Source organism: Somniosus microcephalus, chromosome 4, assembly GCF_052327205.1.
Source record: "Somniosus microcephalus isolate GS21.2 chromosome 4, FLI_Smic_1.0, whole genome shotgun sequence".
Lineage (NCBI taxonomy): Eukaryota > Metazoa > Chordata > Chondrichthyes > Squaliformes > Somniosidae > Somniosus > Somniosus microcephalus.
Window position 1 is genome coordinate 14,393,111 of NC_140990.1, and position 25,356 is coordinate 14,418,466.

Genomic DNA, 25,356 nt, shown 5'->3' on the forward strand with positions numbered 1-25,356 from the left:
GGGCTATAAAAGTCCCAGAGACCAGGTAAGGCCTCACAGCGTCGGCGGGTGTTTCAGCGGCAGCAGCGGGGCTATAAAAGCCCCAGAGACCAGGTAAGGCCTCAGTGCGTCGGCGGGAACTCAGCGACAGCAGCAGGGCTATAAAAGTCCCAGAGACCAGGTAAGGCCTCAGTGCGTTGGCGGGAACTCAGCGGCAGCAGCGGGGCTATAAAAGTCCCAGAGACCAGGTAAGGCCTCAGTGCGTCGGCGGGAATTTCAGCGGCCGCAGCGGGGCTATAAAAGTCCCAGAGACCAGGTAGGTTCACCAGTCTCCAGTCTGGGAACTCGGAGGGAAGGAGAGAGGTAAAAAGTAATCCAAGTGTGACGTCACCAGAAAGCGGGTAAGTGATTGGTTGGTAAGTATTTCTCCCTTTTGAAGCTTAAATCTCTTTGGTTTATAGTTTCTAAGGTGTGATATTCACCATCTAGAATCGGGGCAGTTGGTATTTAAGAATAATATTAATAAATTTAATTAATTACATAGAATGGGAGATCAGGTGATGTGTTGCTGCTGCAATATGTGGGATCTGGTGGACACCATTGATGCTCACGGTGATCACATTTGCAGTAAGTGTTGGCTGCTCGAGGAATTCCGGCTCCGTGTTGAAGAGCTGGAGTCCGAGCTTCAAACACTGAGACACATCAGGGAGGGGGAGAGTTACCTGGACTCTGTGTATCACGAGGTATTCACACCAATTAGATTAATTAATTCAGATGTAGTCCGTGGCCAGGGTCAGGATGGTGTGACTAGAAGTGAGGCAGGTACGGGGATCCAGGAGGTAGTGTTGGAGGAGCCGCAGCCCTTGCACTTGTCCAACAGGTTCGAGGCTCTTACTCCCTGTGAGGTTGGGAACAGGGACTGCGGGGAGGATGAGCAACCTGGCCACAGCACCGTGGAGCAGGGGGCCATTCAAGTGGGGGGAGTTAAAAGAAATGTTGTAGTGGTAGGGGATAGTATCGTTAGGGGGATAGATAGAGTTCTTTGCAGCCGAGAGCGAGAGTCCCGAAGGCTGTGTTGCCTGCCCGGTGCCAGGGTTAAGGACATCTCCTCTGGACTGGAGAGAAACTTGGAGTGGAAGGGGGAGGATCCAGTTGTCGTGGTCCATGTTGGTACCAACGACATAGATAGGACAAGGAAGGAGGTTCTGCTGAGGGAGTTTGAGCAGCTAGGGGCCAAATTAAAAAGCAGAACCACAAGGGTAATAATCTCTGGATTATTACCTGAGCCACGAGCGAATTTGGCTAGGACAAATAACAGCAGAGAGTTAAATGCGTGGCTCAAAGACTGGTGTGGGAGAAATGGGTTTTGCTTCCTGGGGCACTGGCACCAGTACTGGGGCAGGAGGGAGCTGTTCCGTTGGGACGGGCTTCACTTGCCAGTGCTGGGACTAGAGTCCTGGCGGATCATATAACTAGGGCTGTAGAGAGGGCTTTAAACTAACTAGTGGGGGGGAGGTTCCTAGAGAGCAAATAATAAAAATGACAACAGAGAAGGTCATAGACTTAGGTAGCAGTGGGGAAATTGAAAACCAGAGCGTGTCAGGAAGGGGCAGAAGGTATGGAGTAAAAGGTAAAGTAATAAAAAGGGCAAAAGCAGGAACTAAGTGTCACAAAACATCTTTGAAAGTTCTCTATCTGAATGCACGTAGCATTCGTTACAAAATAGATGAGTTAATGGCACAAATAACTATATATGGGTATGATCTTGTGGCCATTACAGAAACATGGCTGCAGGGTGACAATGCCTGGGAATTAAACATACCAGGTTATTTAACGATCAGGAAGGACAGGCAGGAAGGAAGGGGAGGTGGGGTGGCTATGTTAATAAAGGAAGGAATCACTGTAATACAGAGAAATGATATTGGGTCAAAAGATCAGGATAATGAAACAGTTTGGGTGGAGGTAAGGAATAATAAGGGGAAAAAAACACTAGTGGGCGTAGTCTATAGGCCTCCGAATAGTGGCAACTCTGTTGGACGGAGCATCAATCAGGAAATAGTTGAGGCTTGTAATAAGGGAACATCTATAATTATGGGGGATTTTAACTATCATATTAATTGGACAAATCAAATTGGGCAGGGCTGCCTTGAGGATGAGTTCATTGAGTGTATTAGGGATGGGTTTCTTGAGCAGTATGTAACTGAACCGACCAGGGGGCAAGCAACCTTAAATCTGGTCCTCTGTAACGAGACAGGATTAATTAAAAATGTCCTAGTAAAGGATCCCCTTGGAATGAGTGACCATAACATGGTTGAATTCCATATTCAATTAGAGGGTGAGAAGGTTGGATCTCAAACAAGCGTGCTAAGCTTGAATAAAGGAGACTATGAAGGTATGAGAGCGGAATTGATTAGAGTGGATTGGGAAAATAGATTAAAGGGTAAGACGGTACATGATCAGTGGTGTACATTTAAGGAGTTATTTTACAACTTCCAAAAAAAATATATTCCACTGAGAAGAAAAGGGTGTAAAAGAAAAGACAGCCATCCGTGGCTAAGTAAAGAAATTAAGGATAGTATTCGACTAAAAACAAGGGCATATAAGGTAGCCAAATCTAGTGGGAGGATAGAGGATTGGGAAAACTTTAAAAGACAGCAAAAAATAACAAAAAGATTGATTAAGAAAGGGAAGATAGATTATGAAAGTAAATTAGCAAAAAATATAAAAACATAGTAAGAGTTTTTATAGTTATATGAAAAGAAAAAGGGTGGCTAAAGTAAATGTTGGTCCCTTAGAGGATGAGACTGGGAAATTAATGGTGGGAAATATGGAGATGGCAAAAACACTGAATGAATATTTTGTATCAGTCTTTACAGTAGAAGACACTAAGAATATCCCAACACTGGACAAACAGGGGGCTAAAGGGGGGGGGAGGAGCTAAACACGATCAAAATCACTAAGGAAGTGGTACTCGGTAAAATAATGGGACTCAAGGCAGATAAATCACCTGGACCTGATGGCTTACATCCTAGGGTCTTGAGGGAAGTGGCGGTAGGGATTGTGGATGCATTGGAAATAATTTTCCAAAACTCCCTGGACTCGGCAAAGGTCCCGGCAGACTGGAAAACTGCTAATGTAACACCCTTATTTAAAAAGGGCAGTAGACAGAAGACTGGAAACTATAGACCGGTTAGCCTAACATCTGTGGTAGGTAAAATTTTGGAGTCCATTATTAAGGAGACAGTAACAGGACATTTGGATAATCATAATTTAATAGGGCAAAGTCAGCATGGTTTTATGAAGGGGAAGTCATGTTTGACAAATTTGCTGGAGTTCTTTGAGGAAGTAACATATAGGGTGGATAAAGGGGAACCAGTGGACGTAGTGTATTTAGACTTCCAAAAGGTATTTGACAAGGTGCCACACAGAAGATTATTGCTTAAGATAAAAAATCACGGGATTGGGGGTAATATTCTGGCATGGATAGAGGATTGGCTATCTAACAGAAGGCAGAGAGTTGGGATAAATGGTTCATTCTCAGACTGGCAATCAGTAACTAGTGGTGTTCCGCAGGGGTCAGTGCTGGGTCCCCAACTCTTTACAATCTATATTAACGATTTGGAGGAGGGGACCGAGTGTAACATATCAAAGTTTGCAGATGATACAAAGATGGGAGGGAAAGTAGTGAGTGAGGAGGACATAAAAAACCTGCAAGGGGACATAGACAGGCTAAGTAAGTGGGCAGAGATTTGGCAGATGGAATACAATACTGGAAAGTGTGAGGTTATGCACTTTGGCAGGAAAAATCGTAGAGCAAGTTATTATCTTAATGGCAAGAAACTGGAAAGTACTGAAGTACAAAGGGATCTGGGGGTCCTGGTGCATGAAACTCAAAAGGTTAGTATGCAGGTGCAGCAAGTGATTAAGAAGGCCAATGGAATGTTGGCTTTCATTGCTAGGGGGATAGAATATAAAAATAGGGAGGTATTGCTTCAGTTGTACAAGGTATTGGTGAGACCGCACCTGGAATACTGCGTACAGTTTTGGTGTCCATACTTAAGAAAAGACATACTTGCTCTCGAGTCAGTACAAAGAAGGTTCACTCGGTTAATCCCGGGGATGAGGGGATGGACATATGAGGAGAGGTTGAGTAGATTGGGACTCTACTCATTGGAGTTCAGAAGAATGAGAGGCGATCTTATTGAAACATATAAGATTGTGAAGGGGTTGGATCGGGTGGATGCGGGGAGGATGTTCCCGATGATGGGTGAAACTAGAACTAGGGGGCATAATCTTAGAATAAGGGGCTGCTCTTTCAAAACTGAGATGAGGAGGAACTACTTCACTCAGAGGGTGGTAGGTCCATGGAATATGCTGCCCCAAAAAGCTGTGGAAGCTACATCATTAAATAAATTTAAAACAGAAATAGATAGTTTCCTAGAAGTAAAGGGAATTAAGGGTTATGGGGAGCTGGCAGGAATTTGGACATGAGTCTAGGTTCGGATCGGTCATGGCCCTGTGGGTAGCGGAGCGGGCCCAGGGGCCATATAGCCTGATCCTGCTCCTATTTTGTGTGTCTAATTCTGTTAGATTCAGGAGATGGTTCTGTGATAGTGGATTGGCAGTTAGGATCAGATCAGCCATGATCTTATTGAATGGCGGAGCAGGCTCGAGGGGCCGATTGGCCTACTCCTGCTCCTATTTCTTATGTTCTTATGTTCTTAGCCCTAGTTATATGATTCGCCAGGACTCTAGTCCCAGCACTGGCCAAGTGGAGTCCGTCCCAACGGAACAGCTCCCTCCTGTCCCAGTACTGGTGCCAGTGTCCCAAGAAGCAAAACCTATTTCTCCCACACCAGTCTTTGAGCCATGCATTTAACTCTTTAATTTTATTTATCCTAGCCAACTTCGCTCATGGCTCAGGTAATAATCCAGAGATTATTACCCTTGAGGTTCTGTTTTTTAATTTGACCGCTAGCTGCTCATACTCCTTTAACAGAACCGTCTTCCTTGTCCTATCTACGTCGTTTGTACCAACATGGACCACGACAACTGGATCCTCCCCCTCCCACTCCAAGTTTCTTTCCAGCCCAGAAGAGATGTCCTGAACCCTGGCACCGGGCAGGCAACACAGCCTTCAGGACTCCCGCTCTTGACTGCAGAGAACCCTATCTATCCCCCTAATGATACTATCCCCTACCACTACAACATTTCTTTTTACTCCCTCCACTTGAATGGCCCCCTGTACCACGGTGCTGTGACCAGGTTGCTCATCCTCCCTGCAGTCCCCGCTCCCGCCCTCACAGGGAGTAAGAACCTCGATCCTGCTTGACAAGAATAAGGGCTGCGGCTCCTTCAACACTACATCCTGGATCCCTGTACCTTCCTCACTCGCAGTCACACCGTCCTGTCCCTGACCACGGACTACATCTGCAGTAATTAATTTCATAGGTGTGGCCACCTCCTGAAACATAGAGTCCAGGAACTTCTCCCCCTCCCTGATGTGTCGCAGTGTCTGAAGCTCGGTCTCAAGCTCTTTAACATGGAGCTTGAGTTCCTCTAGCAGCAAACACTTATCACAAATGTAATCACCGTGAGCCTCAATGGGGTCCACCAGCTCCCACATTTCGCAACAGTGACACATCACCTGTTCACCCATATCTGTGTAATTAATGGCGGAGCAGGCTCGAGGGGTCGTATGGCCTACTCCTGGCTCTTACTTCTTATGTTCTTATGTTCTTAAGATGCTTTGAAATAAGCAAGCAATGTAATCTTCAGTCGGGAAGTGTCTCATAAGGGACGGACAATCTACACATAAAATACCATCTTGTGATTAAACCACCTGCATGTACAAAAGAAAAGGAGGTTGCAAGGGGGCAGGAAAGAGACAAATTCCAATTTATGAACCAATCAATCTATATTGGCCCAGAAATTCGGGTCGGGGGCTTCCCGCGGGTGCAAGCCTCCGACCTGCACTTACCTAGTGCGCCCGGCCGTTGTGCTGTGGGCCTGTGTGGGATTCCGATCCTGGGTCTCCTCCAACTGCCGGCGCGCAGTGCTTGCGTATCCCAGGGGTGCAGTTAGTTCGATGCGTCCCCTGGGATCACATGGGCCATGGAGAGCCAATGGTAGCAGGGAATCTGTATTCATAGATTTGACAGGAAGACCTGTCAAATCTATGAATACAATTCAGCCCCAAAACATAACTAAAACTTCAAACAAATTTTTTTTTTAAATCACATTTTTAAAATAACTATAAATTACATAAAATAACTATTTTAAACAATCATTTAAATTTTTGAAAAAATTAATTACACTTTCTAACGGAGCTAAAAATAAACGTACCTTGCTTTAAAGTATTTAAAAATAATAAACCTGTGGAAATTTTTTTTAAATTTTACTTAATTCACCACTTACCTTGCGACTGCTTTTTAAAAGTGTAACTCCTGGAGACTTACCCTCCTGGAGAAACCTGCAAAAAAAACGTAAGTTCCAGGCGTACGCGCTGCCTCTCCATCGCACGTGTTCGACCTGCGAACCCCTTCCTTTAAGGGAACGGAAGTTCCGGTTTCCCATGCATGCGCAGTGCATGCACGAAACCGGCACATTCGTTGGGCCTACGCGTGAGTACCCAACGCGTACTCACCCGTGGGGACCCGAAGTTCTGGCCCAATTGCCAAAATCGTGAGGGGGTTTTGATAGAGTAAATAAGGAGAAACTGTTCCCAGTGGCAGGAGGGTCGGTAACCAGAGGACACAGATTTAAGGTGATTGGCAAAAGAACTAGAGGTGAGATGAGGAAACATTGGGGGAGAAATTCATTGGAACGGGTGGTAACTTTTGAAAAGTTTGAGAATTAGCGCCAGGCGCTATTGATTCATGCTGCACGCAAAATTAAGTCTCATTGCACAAAGAAAGGATGGGGGATCGCTAAATCAAGAGCTAATGGCCTAGCTCAGTGGCGTTAAACTCGAAGCGCTGACCTATATCAGGTGCTGTCTCATTGCAAGTCATCATTGCCACAGGCTCTTTCCAGTTCTTAAAGGGGAGGTTCATTGATGCTGCGGAACTTCATTCTCATCATCGCTGGCTGTGCGGCCGTCTCAGCCAGCAGCAGCAGGTCAAGGAAAAGGAGCCGGATGACTCAAGCAGCCCTCATGGCCCTTCGCCTCCCTCTGGCCACATGTTCCAGTCTTTCTCGCTGCCTCCGCTCCCGCCACCGTAGATCCTGGAGGGAAGGTGTAGCACTTTGATGTCTTGCGAGAATAAATGTAGCTAATTGTTAGTAGCCACAACACTCCTGATACTAAACAACCTTTAAATGGCTGAATTAAACTGTTGCACAAGGTCAAACTGACAAGGAAGCAGTGAAACAGCACTAACGTGACAGCTGCGACTCATTACCCATGATCCCTTTAAGTAGCGCCCCTGGAGTCGGCATCCAACTGCTTGACGCCTCCGCTCCCTGTCGCTGTCGGGGCGAGGCGCTAAGGCGGGGGGGCGACAATGGATTTTGCAGATCGGGCGCCCAGTGAGCGTTGCACAATCACTGACGTCACGATCTGCCTGGCGCTGAGGTCCCCGGGGGTAACTCATAGCGGCGGCACTACGGGGGGGGGGCACCAAATTTGGCATGCGTCGCTGGATTCGCCTCGCCCCGCTGCTAACTGGAGGCGCTAACCAACTGAATTTTCCCCCCATTCTTTTTACACAGCGAGTTGCTGTGATCTGGAACGCACTGCCTGAAAGGGCGGTGGAAGCAGATTCAACAGTAACTTTCGAAAAGGAAATTGGATAAATATTTGAAGGGAAACAAATTCACAGGGCTATGGGGGAAAGAGGAAGGGGGAAGTGGGATTAATTGGACAGCACTACCAAAGAGCCGGCACAAGCACGATGGGCCGAATGGCCTCCTCCTCTGCTGTATCATTCGATGATATTGTAACAATAAAGTCTGTTCCGTACAGTTAACTGTCTTGTGCGCGTTGCCAGAACCGCAGAGAGAAGGAAGGTGGTTGGTTCAACCGGGGTTCCCCGAGGTATCTGTCTGACATTTGACCCTACCTTTGTGTGTGTGTGTGTGTGTGTCTCTCTAAGCACATAGGAACAGGAGGAAGCCATTCAGCTCTTCGAGCCTCTGCCGCCATTCAATGAGATCATGGCTGATCTGCGACCTAACTCCATTTAGAAACATAGAAACATAGAAGATAGGAGCAGGAGTAGGCCATTCGGCCGCTCGAGCCTGCTCTGCCATTCAATGCGATCATGGCTGATCATCCAAATTCAGTACCAGGTCCCTGCTTTCTCCCCATTTCCCTTGATCCCTTTAGCCTCAAGAAATATATCTAACCCCTTCTTGAATATATTTAATGAATTGTCCTCCACTGCCTTCTGTGGTAGAGAGTTCCACAGGTTCACCACTCTCTGGGTGAAGAAATTCCTCCTCATCGCTGTCCTAAATGGCTTACCCCTTACCCACCTTTGCCCCATATCCCTTTAATACCTTTGGTAAACAAAAATCTATCAATCTCAGATTTACATTTAAACAATTGACCCATCATCAATTGCCATTTTTGAAAGAGAGTTCCAAACTTCTACCACCCTTTGTGTGTAGAAGTATTTTCTAATTTCACTCCTGAACAGTCTGGCTCTAATTTTTAGACTCTGCCCCCTAGTCCTAGAATCCCCAACCAGCGGAAATAGTTTCTCTCTATCTACCCTATCGGTTCCCCTTAGTACCTTGAAAACTTCGATCAAAATACCCATCATTGTTTAAATTCCAGGGAATACAACCCTAGTTTGTGTAATCTCTCCTCGTAATTTACCCCTTGGAGACCAGGTATCATTCTGGTAAACCTACGCTGCACTGCCTCCAATGCCAATATATGCTTCCGAAGGTGTGCCCAGAACTAAACAGAGGTGCGGTCTAACCAGGGCTTTGTATAGCTGTAGCATGGCTTCGAGCCACTTGAATTCTAGTCCGATAATTAAATCCATTTGCCACAGTTTTGTCCATTCTTTTTCTTATTCATTCACGGGATGTGGGCGTTTCTGGCAAGGCCAGCATTTATTGCCCATCCCTAGTTGCCCTTGAGAAGGTGGTGGTGAACCGCCTTCTTCAACTGCTGCACTCCGTGTGGTGATGGTACTCCCACAGTGCTGTTAGGGAGGGAGTTCCAGGGTCTTGACCCAGCGACGATGAAGGATTGGCGATATACTTCTAAGTCAAGATGGTGTGTGACTTGGAGAGGAACTTGGAGGTGGTGGTGTTCCCATGCGCCTGCTGCCCTTGTCCTTCTAGGTGGAAGAGGTCGCGGGTTTGGGAGGTGCTGCCGAAGAAGCCTTGGCGAGTTGCTGCAGTGCATCTTGTAGATGGTACACACTGCAGCCACGGTGCGCCGGTGGTGGAGGGAGTGAATGTTTAAGGTGGTGGATGGGGTGCCAATCAAGCGGGCTGCTTTGTCCTGGATGGTGTCGAGCTTCTTGAGTGTTGGAGCTGCACTCATCCAGGCAAGTGGAGAGTATTCCATCACACGATAGCAAAATACTGCGGATGCTGGAAATCCGAAATAACAACAGAAATCCACACCTTCGTCTGGCCTTTTTTCTTCCCTCCCACGTGGCAGCTGTCCTTCATTCTGCCAGGGCCATTCTCACTTCATCCAGAGCCATCTTTTGCTCCTTGAATATCTTTTAATATCTCTCAATGTCTCCTGCTTTCTATCCTATCTCTGACCTTCCCTTTTGTTCTTTCATCCCCTCCCCCTTTTCCCAGCCCCCCAACTTGCTTTAAAATCTATCCCTCTTCCTGCTTTTTTTCCAGTTCTGACGAAGGGTCTTCGACCTGAAACGTTGTTGGAATAAACGGGTCTTTTTCCAAGTGGCGGGCAGTGACTAGTGGGGTACTGCAGGGATCGGTCCTTGGACCCCAGCTATTCACAATATTTATTAATGATCTAGACGAGGGAACTAGATGTAATATCTCCAAGTTTGCAGACGACACAAAGCTGGGTGGGCGTGTGTGCTGTGAGGAGGATGCCGAGAAACTCCAGTATGATTTGGACAGGTTGGGTGATTGGGCAGATGCATGGCAGATGCATTATAATGTGGATAAATGCGAGGTTATCCACTTTGCTGGCAAAAACAGGAAGGCAGATTATTATCTGAACGGCAATAGATTGGGAGAAGGGGAAGTGCAACGAGACCTGGGTGTCCTTGTGCACCAGTCGCTGAAGGTAAGCATGCAGGTGCAGCAGGCGGTTAAGAAGGCAAATGGTATGTTGGCCTTCGTAGCGAGAGGGTTCGAGTACAGGAGCAAGGATGTCTTGCTACAGTTGTACAGGGCCTTGGTGAGACCGCACCTTGAGTATTGTGTGCAGTTTTGGTCGCCTTATCTGAGGAAGGATGTTCTTGCCATGGAGGGAGTGCAGCGAAGATTCACCAGACTGATACCTGGGATGGCAGGAATGACAGAGTGGTGAACCTGTGGAATTGTCTCACACAAGGCCGTTGAGGCCAATTCATTAAATATATTCAAGAAGGAGTTAGATATATTCCTTAAGGCTAAAGGGATCAAGGGATATGGGGAGAAGGCAGGGACAGGGTACTGAATTTGGATGATCAGCCATGATCTCATTGAATGGCGGAGCAGGCTCGAGGGGCCGAATGGCCTACTGCTGCTCCTATCTTCAATGTTTCTATGTTTATGTTAACTCTGTTTCTCTTTCCACGGATGCTGCCCTGGCCTGCTGAGTATTTCCATCACACTCCTGACTTGTGCCTTGTAGATGGTGGAAAGGCTTTGGGGAGTCAGGAGGTGAGACTCGCGCCTTAATACCTCTGTAGTTTTACGCCTCCTCTCTCCTTCTCTTTCCACGCAGGCGCGCTCTGGAGCTCAGCTTGGCCTTGGTAAATGCCACCAATGTGCGTGGGATGATGAAGGAGCTGCTGAACGTATTGGATGACTGCGGCTCTGAGCTCAAGGCTGACTGTACCTCTGGGATCTTTCTGGCTGCGGAGAAGTAAGTAGCTGGTCGGAAATAGGTGGGGGGGTGATACGGGGGTTGGGGAGGGTGGATGGTCTTGCTGAATGGCGCTTGAGTAGTCAAGACTCCCCTTCCAAAATAGGAAAAAGACGTTGGTCTTGACTTAATTGGAAAACTGTTGCCTGGGTTTTGAACTCAATAATATTGCTTTTAGTTCTGGGCACCGCACTTCAGGAAGGATGGGGGGGGGCTGTGGGGTGGGGCAGCACAGATTCACCAGGACGATACCAGGGCTAAAAGGCTTCAATTATGAGAGACAGGTTGTACAGACTAGGCTTGGATTCCCATGAGTTTAGGGATGGGAAAGAGAGGGAGGGGAAAGAGGGGGAGGGGAAAGAGGGGGAGGAAAGAGAGAGGGAGGGGAAGGGAGAGGGAAAGCGAGGGAGGGGAAAGAGGGGAAGGGGAAAGAGGGGGAGGGAAAGAGAAGGAAAGAGAGGGAGGGGAAGGGAGAGGGAAAGAGAGGGAGGGGAAGAAAGGGAGAGTAAGAGAGGGAGGGAAAGAGGAGAGGAAGAGAGGGAGGGAAAGAGGAGAGGAAGAGGGAAGGAAAGAGGGAGGGAAAGAGGGAGGGGAAGAGAGGGATGGAAAGAAAGGGAAAGAGAGAGGGAGGGAAAGAGAGGGAGGAAGGAAAAGAGAGGAAAGAGAGGGCTGGAAAGAGAGGGAGGGAATGAGGGAGAGAAAGAGAGGGAAGGAAAGAGGGAGGGAAAGAGAGGGAGGGAATGAGGGAGGGAAAGAGAGGGAGGGAAAGAGAGGGAAGGAAAGAGGGAGGGAAAGAGGGAGGGAAGGAGGGGTTGGGGAAGGGAGAGGGAAAGAGGGAAGGAAAGAGGAAGGGGAGGAGAGGGAGGGAAAGGGTGTGGGAAAGAGAGGGGGGAAAAGAGAGGGAAGGAAAGATCGTGGAAGGGAGACCGAGAGGAGAGACGGGCCAAAGGGGGAGAGATAAAGAGATGTAGTTCGAGCGAGGGGGAAAGGATGACAGAGAGGAGAGGCAGAGGGATGGATTGTGAAGGAGGCCCCTGGGGTTCAGCCTCTATGGCAGAGTCTAATCCACAGCTTAAATACTCTCTCCTCCCTTTGCAGATACGCACCTTCTAAACGCTGGCACATAGACACGATAATGAGAGTGCTGACAACAGTAAGTACCTCACTGCTTTACATTAATTGTGGCTCGGCATGACCCCGGTGCTCGCTGACCTACATTGGTTCCCGGTTAAGCAGCGCCTCAATTTTAAAATTCTCTCGTCCTTGTTTTCAAATCCCTCCATGGTCCTCGCCCCTCCCTATCTCTGTATCCTCCTCCAGCCCCAACAACCCTCCCAGATCTCTGCGCTCCACCAACTCTGGCCTCTTGAGCGTCCCCTGATTTCCATCGCTCCACCATTGGCGGCTGTGCCTTCAGCTGCCTGGAATACCCTCCCTAAACCTCTCTCTGCTCCTTTAAGAGCCCCAATGAAAACCCACCCCTTTGACCAAGCTTTTGGTCACCTGTCTTAATACCTCGGTGTCAAATTTTGTTTGATAAATCCCCCGTGAAACGCCTTGGGACATTTTAAAGAAAGACTAATGCGGCGCCTTTCACGACCTCAGGACGTCTCAAAGCGTTTTACAGCCAATGAAGTACTTTTAAAATGTGGTCACTGTTGTAATGTTGGAAACGCTGCAGCCAGTTTGCGCACAGCAAGCTGCCACAATAAGCAATGTGATAATGGCCAGATAATCTATTTTTGTTACGTTGATTGAGGGATAAATATTGGCCAGGACACTGGGGAGAACTCCCCATGCTCTTCTTCGAAATAGTGCCATGGGATCTTTTACGTCCACCTTAGAGGGCAGGCGGGGCCTCGGTTTAACGTCTCCTCCCTCAGTACTGCCCTCCGACAATGCAGCGCTCCCCCGGTACTGTCCCTCCAACAGTGCGGTGCTCGCTCCCTCAGTACTGCACCACCGACAGTGCGGCGCTCCCCCAGTACTGCCCCTCCGACAGTGCGGCGCTCCCCCAGTACTGCCCCTCCGACAGTGCAGCGCTCCCCCAGTACTGCCCCTCCAACAGTGCAGCGCTCCCTCAGTACTGCCCCTCCGACAGTGCAGCGCTCCCTCAGTACTGCCCCTCCAACAGTGCGGCGCTCCTTCAGTACTGCCCCTCCGACAGTGCAGCGCTCCCCCAGTACTGCCCCTCCAACAGTGCGGCGCTCCTTCAGTACTGCCCCTCCGACAGTGCAGCGCTCCCCCAGTACTGCCCCTCCGACACTCCCTCAGTACTGCCCCTCCGACAGTGCAGCGCTCCCCCAGTACTGCCCCTCCAACAGTGCGGCGCTCCCTCAGTACTGCCCCTCCAACAGTGCAGCGCTCCCTCAGTACTGCCCCTCCGACAGTGCAGCGCTCCCCCAGTACTGCCCCTCCAACAGTGCGGCGCTCCCTCAGTACTGCCCCTCCGACAGTGCAGCGCTCCCCCAGTACTGCCCCTCCGACAGTGCGGCGCTCCCTCAGTACTGCCCCTCCGACAGTGCAGTGCTCCCCCAGTACTGCCCCTCCAACAGTGCGGCGCTCCCTCAGTACTGCCCCTCCAACAGTGCAGCACTCCCTCAGTACTACCCCTCCGACAGTGCGGCGCTCCCAGTACTGCCCCTACAACAGTGCGGCGCTCCCTCAGTACTGCCCCTCCAACAGTGCGGCGCTCCCTCAGTACTGCACCTCCGACAGTGCAGCGCTCCCTCAGTACTACCCCTCTGACAGTGCGGCGCTCCCTCAGTACTGCCCCGCCGACAGTGCAGCGCTCCCTCAGTACTGCCCCTCCGACAGTGTGGCGTTCCCTCAGTACTGCCCCTCCGCCAGTGCAGCGCTCCCTCAGAGCTGCCCCGCCGACAGTGCAGCGCTCCCTCAGTACTGCCCCTCCGACAGTGCGGCGTTCCCTCAGTACTGCCCCTCCGACAGTGCAGCGTTCCCTCAGTACTGCCCCTCCGACAGTGCAGCGCTCCCTCAGTGCTGCCCCTCCGATAGTGCAGTGCTCCCTCAGCACTGCACTGGGAGCGTCAGCCTGGATTATGTGCTCAAGTCTCTGGAGTGGGACTGGAACCCACAACCTTCTGACTCAGAGGCGAGGGAGCTTCCCACAGAGCCACAGCTGACACTACATTGAAGGCACTATATAAATACAAGTTGTTGTTGTTGATCAGACCTGATTCAACTCCCAAGCCTAGAGGGTGAAAGGTCAGTCCCAATCCCCCACCCAATCCCCAATTAGATATGACAGAAGTGACCTTTAACCCCTCAGTCTGGGGGCTGGATTTGACCCCAGGGTCCCCAGAGAGGTGAAAGGTCATATTCCAGCTACTTAATGGTACTGTGAATCAATGAATGATAGAATAGTACAGAACAGAAGGAGGCCCTTCGGCCCATCGAGTCTGGGCCGGCTCTTTCGAAGAGCAATCCAGTCAGTCCCACTTCCCCGCTCTTTCCCCACAGCCCTGCAATTTTTTCTCCTTCAAGTATTTATCCAATTCCCTTTTGAAAGTTACTGTTAAATCTGCTTCCACCGCCCTTTCAGGCAGCACGTTCCAGATCACAACAACTTGCTGCGTAAAAAACTTTTTCCTCATGTCGCCTCTGGTTCATTTGCCAATCACCTTAAATCTGTGTCCTCTGGTTATCAACCCTTCAGTCATTGGAAACAGTTTCTCTTTATTTACTCTGTCTAAACCCTTAACGATTTTGAACACCTCTATTAAAACTCCCCTTAACCTTCTCTGCTACAGGGAGAACAACCCCAGCTTCTCCAGTCTCTCCACATCACTGAAGTCCCTCATCCCTGGAAAAATTCTAGTAAATCTCCTCTTAACCTTCTCTGCTCCAAGGAGAACAATCCCAGCTTCTCCAGTCTCTCCACATAACTGAAGTCCCTCATCCCCTGGTACCATTCTAGTAAATCTCTTCTGCACCCTCTCCAAAGCCCTCAAGTCCTTCCGAAAGTGTGGTGCCCGGAATTGGACACACTACTCCAGCTGGGGCCTAACCAGCGTTTTATACAGGTTCATCATAACTTCCTGGCATTTGTACTCTGGTATTATAAAGCCCAGGATCCCATACGCTTGATCGGCACCCCATCCACCATCTTAAACATTCCCTCCCTCCACCACCGGCGCACCGTGGCTGCAGTGTGTACCATCTACAAGATGCACTGCAGCAACTCGCCAAGGCTTCTTCGGCAGCACCTCCCAAACCCGCGACCTCTTCCACCTAGAAGGACAAGGGCAGCAGGCGCAGGGGAACACCACTGTAAAGTCTGTGGGTTGTGCAGTTAATAAATACACAGACTTCAGAAGTAACAAACAAACTGGTCTTTACTATTCGAAGGTCCGGGCGAATCTGCCCCAGAAATCCTGCTACAACACTTATATACTGGTGTGGTCACTATCGGTATTACAGTATACAGAAGCCAAACAAATAGTGCCACACCTAAAGTAGTTCCCTTAAAGGTGAACGGTTACATTCAATAGTTCCCTTAAAGATAGACGGGTACATACACTACAATCCTCCCTTTTTAGCTTATTACTTACAGAGTCCCCGTTAAACATACATATCTTCAACTTCCTATAAAACAAATTACAGCTATAATCTCGGTGGAGTCAATGTCATATAAAACAATTTACAAATATAATCTCGGTGGAAACAGTTCACAGGTTCCGTCTCTGCGGAAACAGTTCATAGATTCAGTCTCTGATCTTGACTCGTTCCGAACAACATTTCTTTGGGGTAGCCGGTTCACCTGGCTAGCGTGACTCCTCCATAGCCTTTTTCTTGACGTAGCAGCTTGAACTTTCGTCCTGTTGAACCAGCAGTGCGGACTTTGACAACCAACTGGCTGTCTTGACATTTACCAGTTTTTCAACTAATTTAGCTCCTTCCGTAATGTCCCGCCTGGAATGGTAGAAGTGCTAATATTTTAGACAGTTATTATCTTCTGCTTCTTCTTTTTCTTTTCTGCCTTTTTGAAACTCTCGGAGCTCCTTTCTCGGCTGCCAGCTGTAGCGCCACCAACTCTCTATGTTCCTTAGACCTTAAGTGCTTCATCCGGATTTCAGCACTTTGAGAGTTTTCATCACAAGCTGGGCAGACCACATCCTCATAATATTCAGTGTCACTCAACAGGTCATGGTAATATTCAGGTTCGTCCTGAGTTAGGCCAGCGAGAGAGACTTCTTCTTCCTCCTCACCCGTCTGAACGTTAGCTGACGGTGGTTCCTTCCCTAAACATCTTTCTTGAAAAGCCTTCTTCATGCATTCATATTCATCCCGCTCTTCCTGGGTTATCTGCCATTCCTTCACGACGGACCTCATTTGTGAGTTCAATACCTTCCTTTCCACCGGTAATTGCGTTATCAGGCTATTTAACCCTTCTACTGAAGTAACGGTTTCCACCTTCTTCTGTTCACCTTGACGTGATTCAACTTACTTTTGGCATCCTTGTAAAATTTGTGTTGCCACCTCAGCTATCTCCGTGACTTTTGAGAGCTCCGAACTCGTTCCCCCTGAAGATTGAAGCTCGTGTTCAGATTGTTCCCCTTGTAGAGTCTTGTCCTTCAGCATATGAAGGAGTTGGCCGACCGTTAACTCTTCCCTGGGAACACGGTGGATCAGAGTCTTCTCCATTTCATCCACCTCTTTCTCCAATACTTCCACCTTACGTTCCTCTTGAACTTTGGCTTTCAGCGCTCGGAAAAGTTGCGCCCTGATGCTCTCTAGTTCATGTTCAGGGACCATTCTTACAGTGTCCTGTTCTTCCACTGCAAGGATTCCCAGTTGAATCTGTTCTTCAAGTTGTTGAACCTCAGACATTGCCGCCTCATATTTGTCTTGGGTGTCCTTCAATGTTTTTATAAGTTCTTGGACATCCTGTCTTTCATGCTCTGCCATGATTTTCACCTCTAATTGCTCATCTATGGATGGAGCTTCTATCGATGAGTCTGTCTTGGCCTTGAGCTCATCAAGAATTTCCTGCAGCCTTTGGACTTCTTGCTCATGTTCAACCTTTAGTTGTTCATATGCTTCTACTGAAACTAGCTTTTCGGAGGCTGCCGAGTTAACCCCCTTCTGAATTGTAGCCTGGGCCTGTTCATACTGTTCTTTCAACTTCTCACACTCTGCTTGTAAGGAGTCGTAAAGAAGAACTGGAATAAAATCCTGGCTCCCTGAAGATTCCTCTTCCTTTGGTTCATTCTGTAAATATTCTAGTTCCTGAACAGCATCAGGGGAATGTGATTGGTATTTGACCATGATGGCTCTATGGTCGCTCTCTGCTTGAGCTAGCTGTCTCTGTAGTCTTTCCAGGTTTCCCCATTCGGTGTCCCAGAACTTTTCCATATTTTTCATCTCCTGTACGAGACGATCACTCAACTGTTCTAATTGTTGTCGTACTTTGACATAAGTTTGCGTCCGAGCTCGGTGTTCTTCCGTCATGGATGAATCCTTTGCTTGAACAGGCTCAGAATTCTCTGTCAACCTGGAGTTCTGCTCTGCAGCTTTATTCTTCTTGGTACCATAAGTCCTTCTGCCTGTCTTCGTTTTCGACTTGGTCTTATCATCATCCATTTCAGAATCTGAGCTAATAGCTTGCACCGAGTCCTCCCTTTTAGGTAATGCCATTCCATGTCTATTTTCTTAATCCACTCCCGTCCTAGAAGTGGTGGTCCTCCCTCAGGTAATACGTACAAGCTCATTCTTGGGTGTTCTTTACCCCTATCTCTCACCTTGACTCTTATTTTCCCCACGGGGTATACGTTATGCCCCGTGTATGTCTGTAATACGAACTTGGTATTTCTTAAAGGTATGTGAGAGAATAGCCGGTGGTAGTCCCTTCGGTTGATGACTGATAGAGCTGATCCAGTGCCCAGCTCCATTCTTATTTGGACTCCAGCTATTTTTAGTATGACCCAGATGGCCTGTAGATCCGTTTCTTTACCCACATTGTGGATTCTCAGACTACCCAGCTCCTGATTGTTTGGGTCTGAGTCTGAATTCTGTTCGTCTGAACTCTTCTCAGCCACCTTGTGTACCTTGTTGTACTTTTCTGGTGGTGGCTTCCTTTGATTATTGATCTTTTTCCCGGACCGGCATACCTTCGCGATGTGACCCAGTTTGCCACATTTCCTACACTCTTGGTTCTTAAACCAGCATTGACTCTGGTCATGCGTTGTCTTCCCACAACGGTAGCATTTTGTTGTGCTTGAAGTAATTTGGTCCACCCCGAGTGCCGCCGCCTTTAGTTGCATTTCCGCCGTTCCTTTCGCTGCGGCTTCGTGTGATGCAGCTATAAGGACAGCCCTGTCCAGTGTGAGGTCATTCTCTTCCAGTAGTCGCTTCTGCGTCCCTTCTTTGGACAATCCGCATACAAACTTGTCCCACAGCGCTTCTGTCAGATTCCCTCCGAACTGGCAGTATTTCGCTAGCCTACGCAGTTCGACCAAGTATTCCGCATTGCTTTCGTCTTTCTTCTGCGTTCTTGCGTAGAATTTGAATCGTTCAGCCAGCATCAGCGGTGTGGGGTTCAAGTGGTCCTTCAGCACAGCCACAATCTCTTCGAAGGTCTGATCCGCTGGTTTATTTGGTGCTATTAGATGCTTCAAGAGCCCGTATGTTTTTGCCCCCATCGAGTTTAGCAATGTTATCGCCTTGTCATCTTCCTCTATTTTGTTGGCTTCGCAATAGATCTCTATGCGTTCCACGTACGTGGCCCAGTCTTCTATTTCAGAATTAAAGTCGTTAATATTCCCTCGCTTAGGCATCTTTCTTCCCTTGGGAGCAGCACCAGTATTTCTTATTTATTTATTTGTTTCTAAGATGGCGGTTTTCCCGCGAAATCGGCGGTTTCCCGCTCTTTCCTTCTCTCCCCGCCCACTTCAATGGCGGTATGTCAAACAAGATGGCGGTTTTCCCGCGAAAATGGCGGTTTCCCGCTCTTCCTTTCTCGCCCCGCCCACTTCAATGGCGGTTTCCCGCTTCTGGCGTCTTCTCCGCCTAATGGCGGCTTCCCGTGTTTCTTCCCGGTGGAAGGGGTACGCTTCCCCCTCAGCGGACAGGTTCAGCCGCTGGCTGGCTACCGCACAGCTCCCCTTACTCGGCTATGTCTTTTCCTCCCGCCCGCACGGCTCTACCGGCGCTGGGTACACCCCGTTAGCGGAGGACAGTTCAGCCGCTGGACTGGCTCTCGCGCAGTCTCTCTCTCCGTACCCGGCTCTGTCTCTCTCACCCGCACGTTCGATGCTACCGGCCCTGGGTACCCCGTTGGTGGAGAACAGCTCAAAGTCTGTGGGTTGTGCAGTTAATAAATACACAGACTTCAGAAGTAACAAACAAACAGGTCTTTACTATTCGAAGGTCCGGGCGAATCTGCCCCAGAAATCCTGCTACAACACTTATATACTGGTGTGAAGTCACTATCGGTATTACAGTATACAGAAGCCAAACAGATAGTGCCACACCTAAAGTAGTTCCCTTAAAGGTGAACGGTTACATTCAATAGTTCCCTTAAAGGTAGACGGGTACATACACTACAACCACCACCTCCAAGTTCCCCTCCAAGTCACACACCATCCTGACTTAGAAATATATCGCTGATCCTTCATCGTCGCTGGGTCAGAATCCTGGAACTCCCTCCCTAACCGCACTGTGGGAGAACCTTCACCACACGGAGTGCAGCAGTTGAAGAAGGCGGTTCACCACCACCTTCTCAAGGGCAACTAGGGATGGGCAATAAATGCTGGCCTTGCCAGCGATGCCCACATTCCATGAATAAATTTTAAAAAACTTTTGTTAACCTGTCCTGCCACCATCAACCTTATCCACTTTGGTGGCAAAAACAGGAAGACAGATTATTATCTGAACGGCAATAGATTGAGAGAAGGTGAAGTGCAACGAGATCTGGGTGTCCTTGTGCACCAGTCGCTGAAGGTAAGCATGCAGGTGCAGCAGGCGGTTAAGAAGGCAAATGGTATGTTGGTCTTCATAGAGAGAGGGTTCGAGTACAGGAACAAGGATGTCTTGCTGCAGTTGTACAGTGCCTTGGTGAGACCACACCTTGAGTATTGTGTGCAGTTTTGGTCACCTTATCTGAGGAAGGATGTTCTTGCCGTGGAGGGAGTGCAGCAAAGATTCACCAGGCTGATGCCTGGGATGGCAGGAATGACGTATGAGGAGAGATTGGGTCGATTGGGCTTGTACTCGCTGGAGTTTAGAAGAATGAGAGGGGATCTCATTGAAACGTATAAAATTCTAACAGGACTGGACAGACTAGATGCAGGAACGATGTTCCCGATGGCAGGGGAGTCCAGAACCAGGGTCACAGTCTAAGGATAAGGGGTAAGCCATTTAGGACAGAGATGAGGAGGAATTTCTTCACCCAGAGAGTGGTGAACCTGTGGAATTCTCTACCACAGAAGGCAGTGGAGGCCAATTCATTAAATATATTCAAGAAGTAGTTGGATATATTTCTTGAGGCTAAAGGGATCAAGGGATATGGGGAGAAGGCAGGGACAGGGTACTGAATTTGGATGATCAGCCATGATCTCATTAAATGGCGGAGCAGGCTCGAGGGGCCGAATGGCCTACTCCTGCTCCTATCTTCCATGTTTCAAAGATTGTGCACAAGACCCCCCCAAGGTCTCTCTGTTCTTGCACCCCTTTTAAAATTGTACCATTTAGCTTGCATTGCCTCTCCTCATTCTTCTACACCTCCCGTTTCCCTCTCTCCAGGCGGGAGGCTACGTTCGCGATGATGCTGTCCCCAACCTGATCCAGCTGATCACCAACGCCAGCGACTTGCACACGTACACGGTGCAGAAACTCTACATGGCGCTGGAGAAGGACATCTCACAGGTGCTGGTCCGCTCTGCAAAAGCTGCCTGCAATTTGATTTTTTGGAGACATAGACAGAGAGAGAGGAGCTGCAGAGAGAATACAATGCAGTGCTCCCTCAGTACTGCCCCTCCGACAGTGCAGTGCTCCCTCAGTACTGCCCCTCCGACAGTGCAGTGCTCCCTCAATACTGCCCCTCCGACACTGCAGCACTCCCTCAGTACTGCCCCTCCAACAGTGCAGCGCTCCCTCAGTACTGCCCCTCCGACAGTGCAGTGCTCCCTCAGTACTGCCCCTCCGATAGTGCAGTGCTCCCTCAGTACTGCCCCTCCGACAGTGCAGCACTCCCTCAGTACTGCCCCTCCAACAGTGCAGCGCTCCCTCAGTACTGCCCCTCCGACAGTGCAGCGCTCCCTCAGTACTGCCCCTCCGACAGTGCAGTGCTCCCTCAGTACTGTCCCTTCGACAGTGCAGCACTCCCTCAGTACTGCCCCTCCGACAGTGCAGCGCTCCCTCAGTACTGCCCCTCCAACAGTGCAGCACTCCCTCAGTACTGCCCCTCCGACAGTGCAGCGCTCACTCAGTACTGTCCCTCCAACAGTGCAGCGCTCCTTCAGTACTGCCCCTCGGACAGTGCAGCCCTCCCTCAGTACTGTCCCTCCAACAGTGCAGCGCTCCTTCAGTACTGCCCCTCGGACAGTGCAGCCCTCCCTCAGTACTGCCCCTCCGACAGTGCAGCGCTCCCTCAGTACTGTCCCTCCAACAGTGCAGCGCTCCTTCAGTAGTGCCCCTCAGACAGTGCAGCCCTCCCTCAGTACTGTCCCTCCAACAGTGCAGCGCTCCTTCAGTACTGCCCCTCGGACCGTGCAGCCCTCCCTCAGTACTGCCCCTCCGACAGTGCAGTGCTCCCTCAGTACTGCCCCTCCGACAGTGCAGCACTTCCTCAGTACTGCCCCTCCGACAGTGCAGCGCTCCCTCAGTACTGCCCCTCCGATAGTGCAGTGCTCCCTCAGTACTGCCCCTCCGACAGTGCAGCACTCCCTCAGTACTGCCCCTCCAACAGTGCAGCGCTCCCTCAGTACTGCCCCTCCGACAGTGCAGCGCTCCCTCAGTACTGCCCCTCCAACAGTGCAGTGCTCCCTCAGTACTGTCCCTTCGACAGTGCAGCACTCCCTCAGTACTGCCCCTCCGACAGTGCAGCGCTCCCTCAGTACTGCCCCTCCAACAGTGCAGCACTCCCTCAGTACTGCCCCTCGGACAGTGCAGCCCTCCCTCAGTACTGTCCCTCCAACAGTGCAGCGCTCCTTCAGTACTGCCCCTCGGACAGTGCAGCCCTCCCTCAGTACTGCCCCTCCGACAGTGCAGCGCTCCCTCAGTACTGTCCCTCCAACAGTGCAGCGCTCCTTCAGTAGTGCCCCTCGGACAGTGCAGCCCTCCCTCAGTACTGTCCCTCCAACAGTGCAGCGCTCCTTCAGTACTGCCCCTCGGACCGTGCAGCCCTCCCTCAGTACTGCCCCTCCGACAGTGCAGTGCTCCCTCAGTACTGCCCCTCCGACAGTGCAGCGCTCCCTCAGTACTGCCCCTCCGACAGTGCAGCGCTTCCTCAGCACAGCCCCTCCGACGGTGCAGCGCTCCCTCAGTACTGCCCCTCCGACAGTGCAGCGCTCCCTCAGTACTGCCCCTCCGACAGTGCAGCGCTCCCTCAGCACAGCCCCTCCGACGGTGCAGCGCTCCCTCAGTACTGCCCCTCCGACAGTGCAGCACTTCCTCAGTACTGCCCCTCCGACAGTGCAGCACTCCCTCAGTACAGCCCCTCCGACAATGCAGCGCTCCCTCAGTACTGTCCCTCCGACAGTGCGGCGCTCCCTCAGTACTGCCCCTCTGACAGTGCAGCGCTCCCTCAGTACTGCCCCTCCGACAGTGCGGCGCTCCCTCAGTACTGACCCTCCGACAGTGCAGCGCTCCCTCAGTACTGCCCCTCCGACAGTGCGGCGCTCCCTCAGTACTGCCCCTCCGATGGTGCGGAGCTCCCTCAGTTACTGGTAACCAGGGGAGTGTCGGGCACTGGATTATGTAGCTCGAGTCTCTGGAGCGGGGGACTCGAACCTCTGACCTTCTGACTCAGGGGCCAGAAAGGGAGAGAGTGTTGCACCCGCTGAGCCACGGCTGACACTGTGTGTATTTAACATCGAGTATGAGGGGCCTAACGTTTCCTCTGTGCTCCCCGTGCAGCAACCACTGGTGCAAGTGGCGTCCTGGTGTGTGGGGGAGTACGGAGATCTGCTCATATCGGGACAGTGCGAGGAAGAGGAGCCCATTCAGGCAAGTACTGCGGACTGCGGGGTGGGGCGGCCTTGTGCCTCGTTCCTTTCGGGGTGGGGGATGGGCAGGGAGTGGGGGGAGGGGAGGATTCACGGGGCTGGGCCTCGCCATGGCAGCCTAGACATGCCACGGGGGTCAGTGTAGGGCGTGCAGGTCAAACGGGTCAAAGGGCATGAAAGGTATCCCCGATGGTGAGACTCTCTCTAATAAAGATTGATCCCTGGGATGAGAGAGCTGTCCTATGAGGGGAGATTGTGTAGAATGGGCCTATACTATCTGGAGTTTAGAAGAATGAGAGGTGATCTCATTGACCCATGAAGGGGATTGACAGGGTAGATGCTGAGAGGTTGTTTCCCCTGGCTGGAGAGTCTAGAACTAGGGGGCATAGTCTCAGGATAAGGGGTCGGCCATTTAGGACTGAGATGAGGAGGAATTTCTTCACTCAGAGGGTTGTGAATCTCTGGAATTCTCTGCCCCAGAGGGCTGTGAATGCTGAGTCTTTGAGTCTATTCAAGGCTGAGATCGAGAGATTGTTGGACTCTAGGGGAATCAAGGGATATGGAGATCGGGCGGGAAAGTGGAGTTGAGGTCAAAGATCATTCATGATCTTATTACATAAGAACATAAAATTCAGGAGCAGGAGTCGGCCATTCGGCCCCTCGAGCCTGCTCCGTCATTCAATAAGATCATGGCTGATCTTCTACCTCATCTCCACTATCCCCATATCCCTCGATTCCCTTAATATTCAAAAATCTATCGATCGCTGTCTTGAATATACTCAACGACTGAGCCTCCACAGTCCTCTAGGGGAATCAAGGAATATGGGGATCGGGCGGGAAAGTGGAGTTGAGGTCAAAGATCAGCCATGATCTTATTGAATGGTGGAGCAGGCTCGAGGGGCCGAATGGCCGACTCTGCTTCTAATTCTGATGTTGTTAAAGGGATCCTAATGGTGAGACTCTCTCTATTAAAGAGATCCCTAATGGTGAGACTCTCTCTATTAAAGAGATCCCTGATGGTGAGACTCTCTCTATTAAAGAGATCCCTAATGGTGAGACTCTCTCTATTAAAGAGATCCCTGATGGTGAGACGCTCTCTATTAAAGAGATCCCTGATGGTGAGACTCTCTCTATTAAAGAGATCCCTGATGGTGAGACTCTCTCTATTAAAGAGATCCCTAATGATGAGACTCTCTCTATTAAAGAGATCCCTGATGGTGAGACTCTCTCTATTAAAGAGATCCCTAATGACGAGACTCTCACTATTAAAGAGATCCCTGATGGTGAGACTCTCTCTATTAAAGAGATCCCTGATGGTGAGACTCTCTCTATTAAAGAGATCCCTAATGGCGAGACTCTCTCTATTAAAGAGATCCCTGATGGTGAGACTCTCTCTATTAAAGAGATCCCTAATGGCGAGACTCTCTCTATTAAAGAGATCCCTGATGGCGAGACTCTCTCTATTAAAGAGATCCCTGATGGTGAGACTCTCTCTATTAAAGAGATCCCTAATGGTGAGACTCTCTCTATTAAAGAGATCCCTGATGGTGAGACTCTCACTATTAAAGAGATCCCTGATGGTGAGACTCTCTCTATTAAAGAGGTCCCTGATGGTGAGATTCTCTATTAAAGAGATCCCTAATGACGAGACTCTCTCTATTAAAGAGATCCCTAATGACGAGACTCTCTCTATTAAAGAGATCCCTGATGGTGAGACTCTCACTATTAAAGAGATCCCTAATGACGAGACTCTCTCTATTAAAGAGATCCCTAATGACAAGACTCTCTCTATTAAAGAGATCCCTAATGGCGAGACTCTCTCTATTAAAGAGATCCCTGATGGTGAGACTCTCTCTATTAAAGAGATCCCTAATGGTGAGACTCTCTCTATTAAAGAGATCCCTAATGACGAGACTCTCTCTATTAAAGAGATCCCTAATGGTGAGACTCTCTCTATTAAAGAGATCCCTAATGGTGAGACTCTCTCTATTAAAGAGATCCCTGATGGCGAGACTCTCTCTATTAAAGAGATCCCTGATGGCGAGACACTCTCTATTAAAGAGATCCCTGATGGTGAGACTCTCTCTATTAAAGAGATCCCTGATGGTGAAACTCTCTCTATTAAAGAGATCCCTGATGGTGAGACTCTCTCTATTAAAGAGATCCCTGATG

At 49.7% G+C, this 25,356-nt stretch overlaps 1 protein-coding gene across 3 annotated transcripts in view; it reads left to right on the forward strand.

The window, feature by feature from the left end:
* The window catches only part of LOC147118328 (AP-1 complex subunit gamma-1-like), a 181,260-nt gene that overhangs the window by 109,870 nt on the left and 46,034 nt on the right, over positions 1 to 25,356 (forward strand). For all 3 annotated transcript variants that reach the window (XM_085984393.1, XM_085984394.1, XM_085984395.1), the window contains 4 exons: positions 10,859 to 10,999; positions 12,098 to 12,152; positions 20,762 to 20,884; positions 23,096 to 23,185. In XM_085984393.1, the coding sequence (XP_085840519.1) occupies positions 10,859 to 10,999; positions 12,098 to 12,152; positions 20,762 to 20,884; positions 23,096 to 23,185 (409 nt within the window). The remainder of the gene's footprint in view (positions 1 to 10,858; positions 11,000 to 12,097; positions 12,153 to 20,761; positions 20,885 to 23,095; positions 23,186 to 25,356) is intronic.